General features: G+C 38.5%; 1 protein-coding gene across 1 annotated transcript in view; it reads right to left on the bottom strand.

Annotated features, from left to right (window-relative positions):
- Positions 1 to 16,505, bottom strand: part of cacna1c (calcium channel, voltage-dependent, L type, alpha 1C subunit) — a 335,868-nt gene that overhangs the window by 19,649 nt on the left and 299,714 nt on the right. The window contains exons 31-37 of the mRNA XM_036577755.1: positions 16,040 to 16,123; positions 8,674 to 8,721; positions 5,001 to 5,144; positions 4,826 to 4,891; positions 3,347 to 3,438; positions 1,804 to 1,960; positions 724 to 851 (exon numbers count right to left, since the gene is read on the bottom strand). Of these exons, the coding sequence (XP_036433648.1) occupies positions 724 to 851; positions 1,804 to 1,960; positions 3,347 to 3,438; positions 4,826 to 4,891; positions 5,001 to 5,144; positions 8,674 to 8,721; positions 16,040 to 16,123 (719 nt within the window). The remainder of the gene's footprint in view (positions 1 to 723; positions 852 to 1,803; positions 1,961 to 3,346; positions 3,439 to 4,825; positions 4,892 to 5,000; positions 5,145 to 8,673; positions 8,722 to 16,039; positions 16,124 to 16,505) is intronic.

Consider the following 16,505-nt stretch of genomic DNA (forward strand, 5'->3'; position numbering starts at 1 on the left):
GTGGTGGGATACATGCAGGGCGTTTTGAGGTAAAATAGTCCCTATAGAAAACTTATTTTTTTGGCCTTATGTCGGAGAGATTTTAAGGTAGTTTTGTGATAAAATGTTGGCCTAAAGTGTATTTTAATTAGTTTATGTTAATCCACTCATGGTGGAGGGATACATGAAGGATGTTCTAAGGCAAAATAGTCCCCAAATAAACTTATTTTTTCAGATTTATTACTATTTCACCATCATCTACATTCCATATAAATCTCAGAAGACTCGTGTAGGTTCACTGGTGGTTTTGGATAGTAAATAAAATGTCTATATTTGTGTTGTAGTCATGGCAACCCCTGGTTCCTATCACCATCACTGTAAAGACATCTGAACCATTTCACACCAAACCACTCCGAATCACTCTGTTTACACCTCACACACTGAATTTAAAAAATCAATGGAATTCTTTAAACATTTAATTAATATTTTTTTAATATTAAATGTGTCATTTAAATTTATTTTAATTTTATTCTTACAACAATATCATAATGAGAAATATTAGACTACATATAAGAAGTTTTCTCTTGCTAAGATATTATTTTTTGCAGTCTGTTGAACCAGGCCTTAGATGCATGTCTAGGTTCCAGTGGTTAAATACTGTAAACAGGTAGGTACACAGTATAAGAAGCATTTTAAAAGGAGTTAAAAACTGGATGAGTTACGAGAGAACAGAAAACGACTGACTTGGCCTCAGGGTCATACTCTGCCCATATCCTCTTGAACTCATCCAGATGATGCGGCCCCAGGATCGACCAATCACGTGTCAGATAGTCAAAGTTGTCCATGATGACAGCCACAAACAGGTTGATAATCTGTTGGAAGGGAGATGGGAAGCTGTGTTAATGCAATGAAGACTGAAAATATACCATACGGATGGTGCAGTGGATGATATTCTAGCTTCATAAATTACTGTAAGATTTTTAGTAGTCAGATAGTGAGAGATTTCCTGGGAACTGTCATTTAAGCTGCCATTTAGATGAAGTTATATTTCATTGTATTGGCAAAATGTGAAAAATGTTCTTCTGCACATTGCCTGCAGTTACTCATTTCCACCAGAGAGGTCTCCAAATCCCCAAATCTTACATTGTGCAGCTTTAAATACATTATTTAAAACATTATTGACATTTTTTGCAAATAAAATAAGCAGGATATATAACTGCAGCAAACACCAGATTTCTAAATCAATGTTATATTTTCTGAATCCACAAGGGGGCATAAATTATCAAGTACCATGAAAGAAAAGGTCTGTACCTGCAGTAATTTTAACTGAAGCAGCACTTCACCACTTTATAGATACTACTAGACTTCTAGCTTATAAAGCGTCCACACTCAGAACAAAAAAAAGTCTGCTATCTGAAGCAGATCATTCTCTTACCTCATACGAGAACATTTCACTACATTAGTGTTATTCAGAATGTCTGAGCAGCTAAAAAGCTGTACATTTGTAAATATTCCCATACAATTTAAAATTCTAATTAAAGCCAAAATAATCATAGTTTTGTTTGTTTATGGTCAGCAGTGGAATGTCCTTCCCTCCGGCGCTTGTGATAATGTTATTTACTAAGTAAGCTGGAACACAGTAGGAGCCGCAGCCGGTAGCTTTAATTGGTCAAATGGATGTTTTCATTATACTGGATTCAATAAATACTCTACATTTTGTTGTATGCAAGTATAACGACAATCAAAGTTTCTATTCTATGTAAATATTGTTTTTATTTTGAGAGCTTTACTACTGAATAGTCTGAATCATAAGAAGCTGCTCACCAGAAAGGCACAGAGCATGTAGAAACTGACAAAGTAGATAATGGCAAAGTGGCTGCCACAGTCTTCACTGGTAGGACCCTCTTCAGAGCCCTTCTCACATGGCCGGTTAGGGGAGCAGGCCAGCATGATCTCCTGCCATGCCTCACCTGTTGCACACCTGCACATGGAAAGAAATTGGTTTATTTAATCTTTGCCATTGGATTTCGTTTTCAGGGATATTTCTGACCAGTTACAGAGCATTTTTGACCTTAGAAAAAGACATCATAAAGTCACTGAGTCGTCACAAATCCTCTAATTAAAGGTGCAGTATACGATTTCAACCCAATACACTTTATGTCAAATTCAGCAAATGTCTACTCATGGTCCTCTAGCCCTCTGTTCTGTGCGCACTGGAAAAAAGCCGGTGTTGGTATACAGCCCTAGCTCTGTTAATGGGAACCAAACAAAGTGTCTTGGGCCAAACGACACAACACTATTCCAGCCAATCAGCAACAGGGGGAGCTCATGCTTGTGTACAGGACAGGGGAAAGGGGAAGGTCTACGTGCTAAACTCCATGCATCATCAAGAAGGATAGACGGCCGGGAAACAGCCAAAGAGGAGAAAATCTGAAGAACGCAGATTGAGAAAGAAGCCCTTAGATTAGGTGAGGAGAACTCAGAGCGCTGATGAGGCTGAATTGGCTTACGATTCACGTTTTCCTGTTCCACCTTAAATCCCACAGGTGCTGTTTGAGGAAAATTTGAACAACAAGCTGATGCGCTGGAATGTAACTACTGCACCATTTAGGGTGGAACGGGAAAATCTGTACAAGAAGCTGGCAAAAAGGAAGCTGATTTCAGCTTCATGGAGAGTTGAAAGGCATGAAAAGGGATGAGGAGGCTGCCCTGTTTCTGCTTGATGGATGGGCAACATTATCTTATTTTTGCTGCTTCACAAAACTGATAGGTCAGTACTGTTTTGTCCCGTTTGCTCATGTTTGTGATAGCAACTGTTTAGCTTCGCAGCAGCCATTGTGGCAACAGTTTGCTAACCCACAGCCTAGCTAATGTTAGTTACCTTACTTGCTGTGTTGCTGTTCGCTCTAACGTTATGTAATTGTATTTGTCTGTACAACACTTGTGAACAGTTTTATGGCCACAACGATGAAAAAAAAAAGTTTGCTTGCCCAACTTTCTTTGCCTTGGCAATGTGCATCCCTGAATTTGTGAGGTGGAGCTTCTGAAGGAGAACTGAAGGGAGGGTGTATTGTATACTGCGCCTTCAAATCAGTTCATTCTTTGTGTCGCCACGGCTCTCAATTAGAATTTGTGCCTCAAACTGTAGGTTTTGCTGTATGTGTGGTTTCAGATGTTGGAGATGGAGTGTTCTCTACTGCTGGCATAAAACAATTGATTCCCTGCTAATGGACATTCAACCTAAGAACATTCAAAAGGTCCTCAGTGAATTATCCAGACAGATTTAAAAATGTGGCATCGATAAATCTGCCAGGTTACTATTACAGTGTTACAGTAAGAAAGAGAGAAGAAGGAAAGGAGATCTGACCTGAAGAGCAGTAGCACAGCTTGTGGGAAGGTCTGAAAGTTGTTGTTTCGGTTGATCTGGCTGTTGTCCCTCAGTGCTATCTTACCAAACACCTGTAGAGTGAGGAGGAAGAGGAGCTATTAAGAAAAAGTTGGCTGATATCACTACTGATATTCAGCTGATAGATGTAGAACTGGAGATATTTATGGCCAAAATAAATGTTTTCCTTTTTTTTGGCCAATTTTTATCCTTTTACTCTATTTCTACCATACGGGTTACTGCTAAATACAAAAATGGAGCTGGCTAGGTTGCAGGGATGGTTTAAAGATGGTTCAATAATTGGAAAATATGACCAATATCAGTCAGTTCTCTTTGATTTCAGCAAGCATTTGACAGAATTAAGATTGGCGAACAAATTGAACTATATATTATGCAACGTACTACAAAAATTGGCCATTGTGGGGCAAACCATGTTTCCAAAAAACATGTGGACATCATACTGAATTCAGATTATAGGAGATATATGGGACTACTAACTCTGTGAATATAAGTCTTTTTAAAAATGTGCAACATCCATGGATTTTCATTGGATTTTCATTGGATAATTTCGAAATTGAAACAATCCACATAGTGTGAAACTACATAATTATAATAAAATGCTAGATATTGTGTTTTTAACACAGTATGTCTGCACTGCAACACATCAATCAGTGTAAACTTAATTTTTAGGAGTCAATCGCCTAAAGCTTAATCATGGAATGTCTGATTGTGACAAAAATTGGTATATACATACATAAAGACACTCTGAGGACAGACACTAAATTTGGTTTGAATTGACCTCTGGGGGGCACTACAGTGCTCAATTTTGTGCCAATTACATAATCTCTACATTTCTTACTCAGTCTACAGTAGAGAAACACTATGTGGCAAATTGCAACATAACTGAATCTTGTCTGGATGCCTTTTTTTCTGTTTCTGAGAGGATAAAAAAGAAAGAAAACCTGCAAAATATTATGTTTATTCTAAAATTGTTTGTGGTGTTTTTAATTGTTTAATAAGACAATATCACTTCAATGTATCAGTTATTGGTTGTCTTAAGCCAAGGGTTCCCAAACTTTTGTCTCATGGGGCCCAATTTTGGGGTGGGCCAAGGGCTAAAAAGGAAAGCACTTTACACATAAAGTTAGGCAGGCTTCTTTTTGAGTCTCCGAAATGTAGTTTCATAACCCTACACTATATTTTGTATGTCAAATACTTAAAAATGCTACTTTAAAGGGAAAATAAAAGTTGAAAAAGTTACATATAGTATAAAAATATATTTTCTGTCAACTTTCTGGAGGGTCAGTTCAAACATCATCACAGGCTATTGGTAATAAAAACCCATACTGATCAATCACTAATCACTTCACAATACTAGACAAGCGCAGATTGATGATGACATACAGGTGCTGAACAGGAACCGAGCAGAAGACAGCGGATATTGAGTGAAGTCTTACCCACCTGCATTCCGATAACAGCGTAGATGAAGAAGAGCATCACAATGAGCAGTGCTACATATGGAAGAGCCTGTGGAGAGACAGACAGACTGGTCAGCGAGGGCGATCATTCTTTTTTCTTTTATAAGGTTGAATTTCATGGCTTGTTCCTCAGCATGATACGCTCTGCCACTGCTCACTTGGAAGGATTTGATGAAGGTCCACAACAACGTCCGGATTCCTTCTCCGCGAGATAGCAGCTTGACCAGTCTCATCACTCGAAAGAGCCGGAAGAAGGTGATGGAGATTCTGGCGTTATCTTCCGGGTTCTGGTTTTCTCTTTGCTATTGGTGACAATGATTTTTATTATTTAACCACAAATCAAGTAATTTTCAAAACTGTCATTGTATATTTATATTTTTATATTAGTATACGCATTACTAATAACTGCTATATATACTGTATATATCTATCATCACTGTCAATGAAACAAAACTTCAATTTTTTTAAACATCAGACGAAAATGCCACATGCCGTTTTATACAGTGTCGAAATTACATGCCAAACAAGCCAATAGAAATGTTTCGATTTTCTTTGAATACATTTTTATGAAAATGTATATTTTTAAAGTAAAAAAAAGTTTTTCACTTTTTTTTTGCATAATGCTGATAATGTATTTTTGCCGATCCATTTAAAACCACGGCTCATGAAAATCAGCCAATACTATATTCCAACCAGTATATCGGTCAGACCATGATTCCAGCTAGACGTGAGCTTGCGCCAAACATGAAATTGATGAACAACCAAACCGTCTGTGAAATATGCCGTCATATTCTGATCAGATTTAACCGTAAGCAGCTTTGGTGTATAAGGCCCACTGCATCTTGAACCCAAACAGAGTTTTCCATTTACTTCTATCTAATATTCGTCTAATATGTCTTAACTAAACCCACTATTAAGGTATAACTTACCGTTTCAACTATTAAATATCTCACTACAGGCCTTACAACAGTAACGTTATGCACATCTGGCAAAGTACGAACAAGATCAAGGAGCTGCAAGATGGATCTGATTCTGACTTTCATTAACACACTGTTATCTGTAATGGACAGATTTCTTAAGTTGTTGATCTCTTTTTTAAAATACTGGACAAAATTTTAGCTTTTCTCTGCACATCTTTTAACCAGACACTTTAAAAGACTCTCCAAACAGCCACAAATCTCTAACAGCTCTAACAGCAGCATTTTTTAACTATTAAAAGAAAATGTAGTTATTTGAAATCAGACCGCCAGGTGTGCACACATGGACCTACAACCAACAAGTATTGCACAAAGAAGGACAAATGGATCATGCATTAAATCCATGAATGGCAGATATCTTTCCTAAAGTTAACAGCTCACGTCTGACTACTTGTAGACCTTGTGGAGGTTGTGCATCACTCTGTAGGGGGCGTCACACCCATATTAGGAACTCTGGGTCTGAGCTGGTTTTCTTTATGGGAAAAATGAACCATGTTTTGGGAAATCGCTATGCTGTGATAAACAAAGTGTTCCAGATGTAATATGTTTTCCCGTATGGCCACTTTTCCTCCGAATGTCACAGGATCCTCTGAATTACAAAGTCATTAATGAGCTAAAATATGAAAATTGCTACATGCAGACTCACGCTACTGACTGGCCGCACCAAAATACCCTACGCAAACTGGAAAGCTTTGTCAAATGTGGTAAGAGGCTTTTGCAGTTTTAGGGCCAGGACATGAGGCCAGTGTCAGCTGTCAGGCCACTTGTGAGCAGTGGTGGCTGACCGTCACCTGGAGTCAGTGCAGCGTTTACAGCACTGATGGTTCTAGTCAGTCCTCATTAGCATTTTTTGGCCAATTGAGCAGGAATCGGTGTTGGCGGTCGGCTGAGAGAGCTGGCCAACGAGCAGAGAAACGAAAACAAGGCCAGCAAAACAGAGGACACAAACAGAATTACCAGTAGCACTATGAATGGACAATTTAAATATATGTTTTTTAATAATTAAAATGTCCAAATACTAAAACAAATAATATTTATCAAATTCCTAACGAGAATAAAAATAATACTGTAATGAATAAACGCATATGCACAAGATCTTTGAAGGCACTCTGATAATAATATAAAATTGCTAACTGGACTAAGCCTAAATGGACTTTTTTTACTTTACAGATTACTGTACTCCATACAAGCTCTGACTAATTTTAATCTCCTCAAACAGATTTTAAATGCACAGAGACTTTTATTTTAGAAAATAAACTAAGACAAATATTACAAACAACTGAGAGAAAAAAAATTATGACTAGGCCTGATGTAAAATGACTTTAGATTAAAATTATTTACTAAACTAATTAACAAAGTATAACTAAAGAAAGACATAAAGGAAAAAATCGTGAGTGGAAACTAAGCGATAACAAGTGTAATTTTACCTAATACTCTGCTTAAACACCAGCTCGGTGAACTCCACAGAGAAAGACACTACACAACAAAGCCTGTGATTGGCCGGAAAACAAAGAGGCGTGCCATGAAGCAAAGATGGATGACTTTGAGGAGCTTCACCTGGCAAAAAGTATGATAAGTGCTTTAGCAGAGACACCAATATTTCACTGTTAGATGCGCATTTATTAAATAATCAATAAATACTTCCTAAATGTAAGATGTTTAGTTTGTTATCTGTAGCACTAGTACTAAGCACCAAAACATACAGGCTATCTTAGATTTTGGTTCACAAGAGGACGAGGCTGAAGCTTCTAGTTCAAATTTCTGTTCCACCTTAAATAGCGGCAGCATTCTGGACTCACACATCATCACAGTTAACTGTGATAGAATCGTTTTCTAGCAATCATGGAACATTAGTGAAGCATCTGGCGTGCGAGCTTGTAGTGTGCAGCTCTTTTCTGTGCAATATTTTCAATGTTCTCATTGCTCACTTGGGCACTTTATCACTATTCACCAGTGTCAAGTTTACATTTCCCTTTACACTGTGCAATAATGTCATCACTGAGAACAATGTGCAATATTCTTCTACATAATGTGCAATATCTTTAAAAAATATGCATATATTTTTCCTGATATGTATATTTTATGTCTAGTATGTCTATGTGCATTTGCCTCTATGTTATATTTAAGTTATATTTTGCACATCGGAGCTGGAGAAACGCAATCTTGTTCAGCTGTATGCTCCTTGTTGCATAGTCCGAATGACAACAAGTTCAATTTGAGTTTGACTTTGTATGTTTGCAAAGGCGCTTTTGGCTTTGTGCAACCCTCGAGAGTTTCGTTTAGCAAGAAGTATGCTGAGCGCTTTACTCATTTGAATGCACAGAGGTGGTAGCTTGCTATTAGCATGGATGTATTTCGACTGCTAAACAACCTCGTAATTCAGAGCATCCAGTGACATTCTGTGGAAAAACATATGTGTGACAAAAGTTTGGAACTTTTTTGTTCAGCACAGTTTGCGATTTTCAAAAATGGCTTCTAATTTTTCTCATAGACAGAACCAGCTCAGACCCGGAGTTCCTAATATGGGCATGACGCAGACTACGGAATGACTTCAGAGGTCGACTGCACCCTGATAGTAGAGTGTAATACCAGAGCAAACCAGCAGGGGGGTAGAGGTATAACACAGAGATCACAATGAGCACAAAATCACCAGTGCATCAATAACAAGGAGGCATCAAACACAGGGGGAGGGGATGCAACGATGCAACTGACACACAACAGCTCTCAGCGTGTATGTGTGTTCGTGTGTACAGGGGTGGGACATGCTGGAGGCTTGATGTTAATGGCGATGGGGAGGGTAAGTATATGGAGGGGTGGAGCGTGAGGGTGGGGTTTGATTACCGTCGGTTCGTACCATTGGTCTTACCACAGACGAGGGGGTGGAGGCGGACGGGTCAGCTGGCTTTAAAGAAAGGTAGACAGATCAAAGCTATTGCAGCGCTGACCTCCCATCACACAGCTGCCATTAAAAGTGTACGTGCACGTGTGTGTGCGCTTGTGTATTCTTGTGTAGGGACTTGCACAGTGTTTGTTTTGTTTTGTGTAAGTTAGTTAGCCTGTGTAGCCTGTGTTGTGAATGTATGTGTGTATGAATGAGTGCAGTGTTCATTAGGCAGGGCTGGGCTGTAAGCAATACCAGTAATGGCGTATTCAGAATACAAAAACCAAGTATCTATATTCAGTCCGTGATACGTCTCGAAAAGGCAGTATGGTTTTTAATATCGATATTTTTAATGATATAAAACCAATTTTCCGGCTGAAAAATGTATTAAATTATTCTGAAGTGCTCATTTAAATAATTAGTAGGATACTAGGAAGCTGTACGCTGCATAAAACAATATCTTAACAAGTGAAAACATCTTAAATGTAGCTAATATATCTAATATTTCTCATTATGGGACTGTTGTGAGAATATTATACAATGATGTAACTTATTCATATACATTTTTGCTTGTTTTAAGTAATTTATTTAGTGAAAGTGTCTTTTTCCATCATCAGATCGTTTTACTTGTATCAAGAAACAATGAAGGTAATTTCAAGAAATAATGCTTAAAACAGGTAAAATGATCTGCCAATGGAATAAAGATTCAATAATCTTATAATATTCTCACAGTAAGGAATATTAGATATATAAACTACATTTAAGATATTTTCACTTGCTGAAATATAATTTTTTTGCAGTGTAAAGACATTTTTGTGCTTCCAGAATGATGAACGGCACTGTAGATGATTTTAAAAATGAAATTAATATCTAGAATTCCTCGTAATTCAACGTGAATAAGGGCAGAAAACCTAAAAAAACAGATTTACAGTCTTGTTGATGTCAAAACATTTTTTGGGGGACATTTTTTCCAATTTTCTCCCCAGTTTAGTTGTATCTTGCTCCACCCACTAGTTAGGACTCCCTCAATCACTCAATACCACCAATTCTAGGAGGGTGAAGGTAAACACAAACTTCCTCCGAGTCCTGTGAAGGACCACCGCAACTTTTTGAACTGTCTCTAATACTGAATGCGTTTGGAGGAGAACGCTAACTGCCAGTCCTGTTATGTCAGCTAACAGACGCCTGCACTGGCAAGCACTGTGCTGGGTGATCATGGGAATGGGAGGGCCATACTGACCACCCAGAAAGTGTAAAAAGGCCGGGATTGGTCAGTAAACAACAGGTGTGCCATGAAACAAAGACGGACGACTTTGAGAAGCTTCATTTCACAGATATTTCACTGTTAAACACGCATTTATTACATAATCAATGAATGCTTCCTAAATGTAAGGTGTTAAGTCTCTTATTCTGTGGTACTAACTAGTACTAAGCACCAACACATATAGGTTACCTTATATTTAGGTTCACAAGAGGAAAGACACAGTTTAGTTTGGCCACAGCTAGCTGTAGCATCACCAGGGATCAAACTTGTGATCTCCTGATAATAGGGCCAACGCTTAGACGGCTAGACCACCCAGGAGCCCCAAAAGCACATTAAATACTGAATATAATATCTAAAAATACCCTTTGGCGTCTATTTAATAATATATCGCTGTTGACGGAAGAAAACCTCGTATCTCCAAAATGGTAACTTTGCAGGAGAAGGAAAAAACCTACTTTACTTTTAATGTAAGTCAATGGAACCAGACTTTTTTCCAAGTCATTTTGAGCTCTTTCTTTTGGTCCATTCTTCATGAAATTTACATACAATGTAAAGAGAAACAGGTATTTTCAAATTATATAAAAAACTTAAAAATGACAAAAATGGAGATACGAGGTCTTCTTCTGACAGCAGCGATATGATCTATATTATCTATTATCTATAGCTTTTATTGTGTACCAAATAAAAAATATCAGTTTTAAACCTTTCAATGGTAGTGTACTATTTTAAGAGCACCTGTTTAGAACACCAACCTACTATTTAAAAAAAATACATCTAATTTTATAAGATGAACACCATTCATGTCTATTTCAACTGTTTTTACATGATTACACTATTATGAATAATCAAAGAGCAGAGGAAATGGTAAACAGTTCACCGTCCAGAATCCAATCATGGCTGATTGTGGTTGTGAAAATACATTATTTTTCCCATTATTATAAACGAGACACTGGAAAAGTCAAATGTGGGGCTTTCAATTAAAAGCAATTTTAGCAAGTGACTGTTGAGTTTAGGCTTAACTCTGTAAACTATGTGGCTGCTGCCATCGTTAATTCTGCAAGTCTGCATGAACTCGTCTGGAGGTCTTTTGGCCATTCTATGCAAAAAATAATGAACAAATTCACCAACCAGAAGCACTACATAAAGAAAACTAGATGATTTAGCACATCTGCCTTTTCAAGACGTATTCCAGATGTATTCTGAATAAGTTACTCTTTTTATGTATTTTAATGGAATGTGTTACTGAATACATCCAGGACAGTGTATTCAGTTTTCAGCCATCACTGCTTTCTCAAAGTATGCTGCCCAACCCTACCAGCACGGGGAGACGCCTCATAGCGTATCTGTCTGTCCTCCAGCTGAGGGCGCCACAGAGCATGGTCCCTGTGAAAGAGAGCTGCCATCTACTGGCCAAGCCCAGGTCTTCAACTATATGTTCAAAAGTCTCCAGACACCCTTTCCAATACGGGAATTCAGCTAAGGTGCACCTGCTCTGACAAAGGCGTTCAACTGTGCACAAACAGCTCCTATAAGAAATAGAATGGGATGCTCTAGAATATCACCAGACTGCTCCAGCGCTCTCCAGCCCTGGCCTAAAGTCACCATGTACAATGTGGAGCAGTGGACAGTGTTCTCTGAAATGATGGAGCTCTATCCACCTTTGGAGTGAGCTGGAGTTAAAGGCCCACAACTTGAAGCCCAGACCTGACCGACCAGGCCAGACTGATACTGCTAAATTTGAAACCCAAACCTGACCTGAACCCACTCGCACGCACTAACATTAACAGTGATGTATTGTCCCAGACAGAGCTTTACAGAGCTTTGCTCTGTTACTGAACACTTGAGTAGATCAACAGAAACTGTCATGCTGTATCTGTAATACAGTATTTCTGTAAATCTGTACAACAGTATTTATTATCCATGTTTTTTTTTTGTCATACCGATCGTCGTCAATAAACAGCATCCATATAGTTGCTGATACTTTCACTACTCCTGTAGAAATACTTAATGTTTCAAGCAAGCTTAACGAACAGGAGGAAAAATATATGTAATTGTGTTTTTTCTGATCAATATTGTAAATATAATTTACAATATTGTATTATAATATTATAATTATTTTCTGTCAATTAAAGTCCTGGCCTCTTTTTTTAGCCAAGAAGACCAACACATCCACTTTTTCTGGCTTGAGTCTTCAACACTCCTGCTCAGTTGTGTCTTTGGTTGCATTTGATTGGTCTAACTCATCCACAGGCAGTTCACAGGTTAAATTCCCCATATTAAAACTTGGTAAGATGGTAATTTAGATATGAAAATGATTATAAAAAGTAGCTCTGAACTTTCACTGACCCAAAACATCCCTCTCATCATCCACGGTTTAATTCAGGGGCACGTCCACCCACACCTTAACATTATGAGAGAGTCAGTGAGAGAGTATGTACTAGTACTCTACTATAAATATAATACTATATAAATATAATAAAAAACAAGCCCGAGCCTAATGTTGCCTGGGAGAACCGGCCCAAACCTGGCCCAGAACCTTATGTTATACTGGGCCCTGTCAGGCTCAGGTCTGGTAGCAAAGGTCTAGTTTGGAGTGGTGTGTGTGATCCATCCAACATCCAACATCCAACCTCACCTCACTAACACTCTTGGAAGTTCAAGCAAATCCTTACAGCAATCTTAAATGTAGTTAATGTATCTAATATTTCTCATTATGAGACCATTGTAAGAATATTATATGTAATATTATATACATAAGGTTATTTCTCCTATTTCTAGACATTTTCACTTGCTTTAATTTTGTCTTAAGAAGGTGTCTTGTTCCATTGACAGATAATTGTACTGATCTGCCAGTGCAATAAGACACTTTCACTGGATAAAATTACTTAAAACAAGTAAAAATGTATAGAAGCAGGTGTGATAATCTTACAGTATTCTTACAACAGTCTCATAATGAGAGATATAAGATATATTGACTACATTTAAGATGTTTTCACTTGTTAAGATATCATTTTTTTGCATTGAACATCTTGTGTAAAGCCATCCCAGAATAAATTCACCCTTCATTTCAGAAGAAGCTCTACATCAGCAGGTGTCTACAAACTTTTGGACATACAGCACAAACATAATACTGCACCGGTCATCATCTGTGTTTTGATTACACAGATCAGTGTGAAGATCAGTGTGAACTCTACAGAGTGCTGCACTGTGTGTGGAGTGGTAAGAATGGGAGACTGTTCAGTACACGTGTGTGCGGGCGTGTCCATCTGTGGTGGGGTAATGGGTGCATGTCCGGTGTCTACATGGTATGGGCAGAAAGATACATTGTCCTCTTTACTCAAATCCTCTGCAGATCCGCAGCACACAGCATGGTCTCATTCGCATCATTTAATGATCGCATCGTTTGGAACTTTCCCACAGTAAATATGAGGATGATTACATGGCGTTTTTGCGGATAACTGCAAAGGATCTGGCAACCCTGTCCATGCACACGCACAACACTGCTTGGTCGGTCACGGAAACTCCAAATATGCAATTGCGAGAATGCCAGAGAAGCACGATCTACTCGCAGGCATTTTCATTTTAGAGCATTTGACGAAGTTCTCTCATGTTGCATAGTATCAGAGACCGGCTAACCCTGCTCCCTGACGCTCAGGCAGAAGAGATCTCCACCCTTTTTCAGCTAAGCGTCAGTTATTTTCCACCACGGGTGAAGAAAAGAGCTTTTTGTCCATGGATTTGTAGCTGGTTTACGGACTACCACTCAATTTCTCCGCAATTAGCAGCAGTTCGGTCAGAGAGCAGGGCTGTCCGGCGTGAAAGTCAAGTCAACGAGAGCACTAGATAAGGAATAGAGGAGAGACAGAGCAGAAGACACAGATAAGAGAGTAAAGGTGCAGAACTGACAGACAGGAGTAAAGGCATTCAGAGGGGAGGATGCAGTGTGGCATCGCCAACAAGACAAGAGCTGGCAAACATGACCTTCTCACCTTCCGAGTCTAAGTCAATCCAGACACAAACAACAGGCCTTTAAGGAGGCACTGCAGACTAATGGCTTAAGGTGGGGGCAGCTTCAGATTTCAGAGAGGAACAATCTAATGCTCTTACTGAAGGAGAGCCGAATGCTTGAGCTGATTTGATCGTCGAGTACGGGTCTTCTAGAGTATTGTACTTCACCGATAATTACTGGAACTGGTTAATCGAGCTCCATGGAAAAGTGCAAAGGGTATTTTTTTTTTCTCGAAAAAGAAAACAAAATGGCAGTCCAAACACAATGCTGAGATCAAGGCCATGCCTTCTGATTAAAGTGAAATGAAAACAAAAATGGAGATAAGAAGGGAGAAACCTCAAACCAAAGTTAGGTCAGTGCCAAGAGGGCCTCTGTATAGCAGAATAGGGGATATATCTCTGACAGTCCAAGCGTTAATTATCACTACCACTCGTCTGTCTGTCTGTCTCAATGTGAATCCAAGTGTAATCACAAATAGGAAACATATTAATGTCAATAGAGTTTTGAGTCACATGGAGTACATCCATTACAGTGTATGCAGTATGTGTATGTGTATCTACTCATTGCATTCTTCAGTTTTAGTCTCTTTCACATGCTTTCTTGGTGAAAATAAGTTAACACATCCTCTGCATGGAACAAACTTACATATGGCGTTCTCCTGCACAGTTCGTTATTTGTATTGGAAAAATATAACACATAAAATATAAAGGGTGCCATAACTTTTGCACAAGCCACATTTTATGCTTTATTTTTTCCCCCAACATGTCAAATTCAGCAAACATACAGCAACTGTGCATTAAAATGTGCAGAAGTGTGTTCTCTGTAGAAGACGCGTTCACTTAGCTACACTTAGAAAATCAATAAAACTGTTATTGTAACTCGACCAGGGGTGCAAAAACTTTTGCATGCAACTGTACGATTTTCAAAATTCCCATAACATTACGAGAAGTTTCAGTTCCCTCAAAAACTCTTCCTATGAATACCATTCTGTAACAACTATAAACACATTCATAACACGTCATAAGGCGTTATAAACTTGGCTATATATATTTATAAAAATGCATTACACTTTACAGCCATGTTTATGTATTATGTATTGTTGACATAATGCATCATAAATGGTGTTCATAACTGTTCTACTGTCCTACTGTCAGTGCCAAAAAAGCTCAGTTCCAGTCTGCATAGACGCAAACATATGCTGTGATTGCTATGGCGAAAATAAACTAATTTAATAATTCATAGCAATAGTTAATTAAACAGTAGTAGTTTATAAGACATCTATTAGCTGTTCATTTATAATTAATTAACTATTAATGAACTAATGATGCATTTAGAAGCTCTGCCTCATCATCAGTGTTTCCACCTGTGTAGTTCGTTACTCCCCTTTCCCAGGTGGTTGCTATTCTTTGGTATAAGCAGCTCTTATGGTTTGCTTTTGTCTGACATCATTTGCTTCAGGTTTTGCTTGAAGTGTTCGTCTTAAGTTTAATTATCGATCAATTCATGCCTCACAGAGGTTTAATGGGGGCAGAAACAGAAAGTGTTGGTACGTTGTGCTTATTTTCTGAAGAAATACAGCTGTATGCCAAAGTTTGTGCACCCCTGGTCAAACGACACATTACTGTTGATTTTCTATGTGTAAATAAGTGACCACGTCCTCTACAGAGACACACTGCACATTTTATACACAATTACTGTTTATTTACTGAATTTAACATATTGGGGGAAAATATAAAGCATAAAGTGTGGCCTGTGCAAAAGTTATGGCACATTTTATATTTCATTTTTCATTTTATATGACTGTATGTTATGGTTTATAGATACATTTGCACTGCATATTTATTCAGAAATGTCAGAATATATCTCCCACAGCTCCTGCTATACAGCGCGTTGCATGCTCATGTGTGCAAGTGGAACTTAAACAGTGAACGGTTTAAAAAAAGAAGAGGAAAACAAAGAAAAAAAAAAGAAACAGGGAGCTTAATCTCTATTGTTCTTGGGGGGGGAAAGAGAGAGAGAGAGAGGTGTTGTGTGCAGGCAGGCAGGCTGAAAGACAGACTACTTACGTTAACCTCTGTGATAGCTATGTCAACAACGCTACCCACTACTATGAGAGCGTCAAATGTATTCCATGCATCGACAAAATAATGCTGCATTGGGTTGGGAGGAGGAGGAGGGGGAGGAAGGGGGGGGATGAAAAGAAATGAAAGAAGAAGGAAACAAAAACAAGAGAGAGGAGAAAAAAATAAGAAAGAAAACAGTTACATATGAACATCGACTTCTCTGAACACATGGGGGCAAATCATAAGAACCAAGGGACGTGGAGTGAACGAAAGAAAGAATAGTATCCGAGACATGGCGGAGGAGAGGACCTGCGGGCGCTCATGCTTTCTGATGAGAAAAAAAGAACATCAACAGTCAGACAGGCTGTCGGAACTGCGCTGAAGAGAACACAGGGGTCTGTTTGGTTAGTTTAGGTGCATTTGGTTAGTCACAGTGAGTCTCTCTCGCTCTCCTTCTCTCTCTCGGGCT

The sequence above is a fragment of the Colossoma macropomum genome, unplaced genomic scaffold, assembly GCF_904425465.1.
Source record: "Colossoma macropomum unplaced genomic scaffold, Colossoma_macropomum, whole genome shotgun sequence".
Lineage (NCBI taxonomy): Eukaryota > Metazoa > Chordata > Actinopteri > Characiformes > Serrasalmidae > Colossoma > Colossoma macropomum.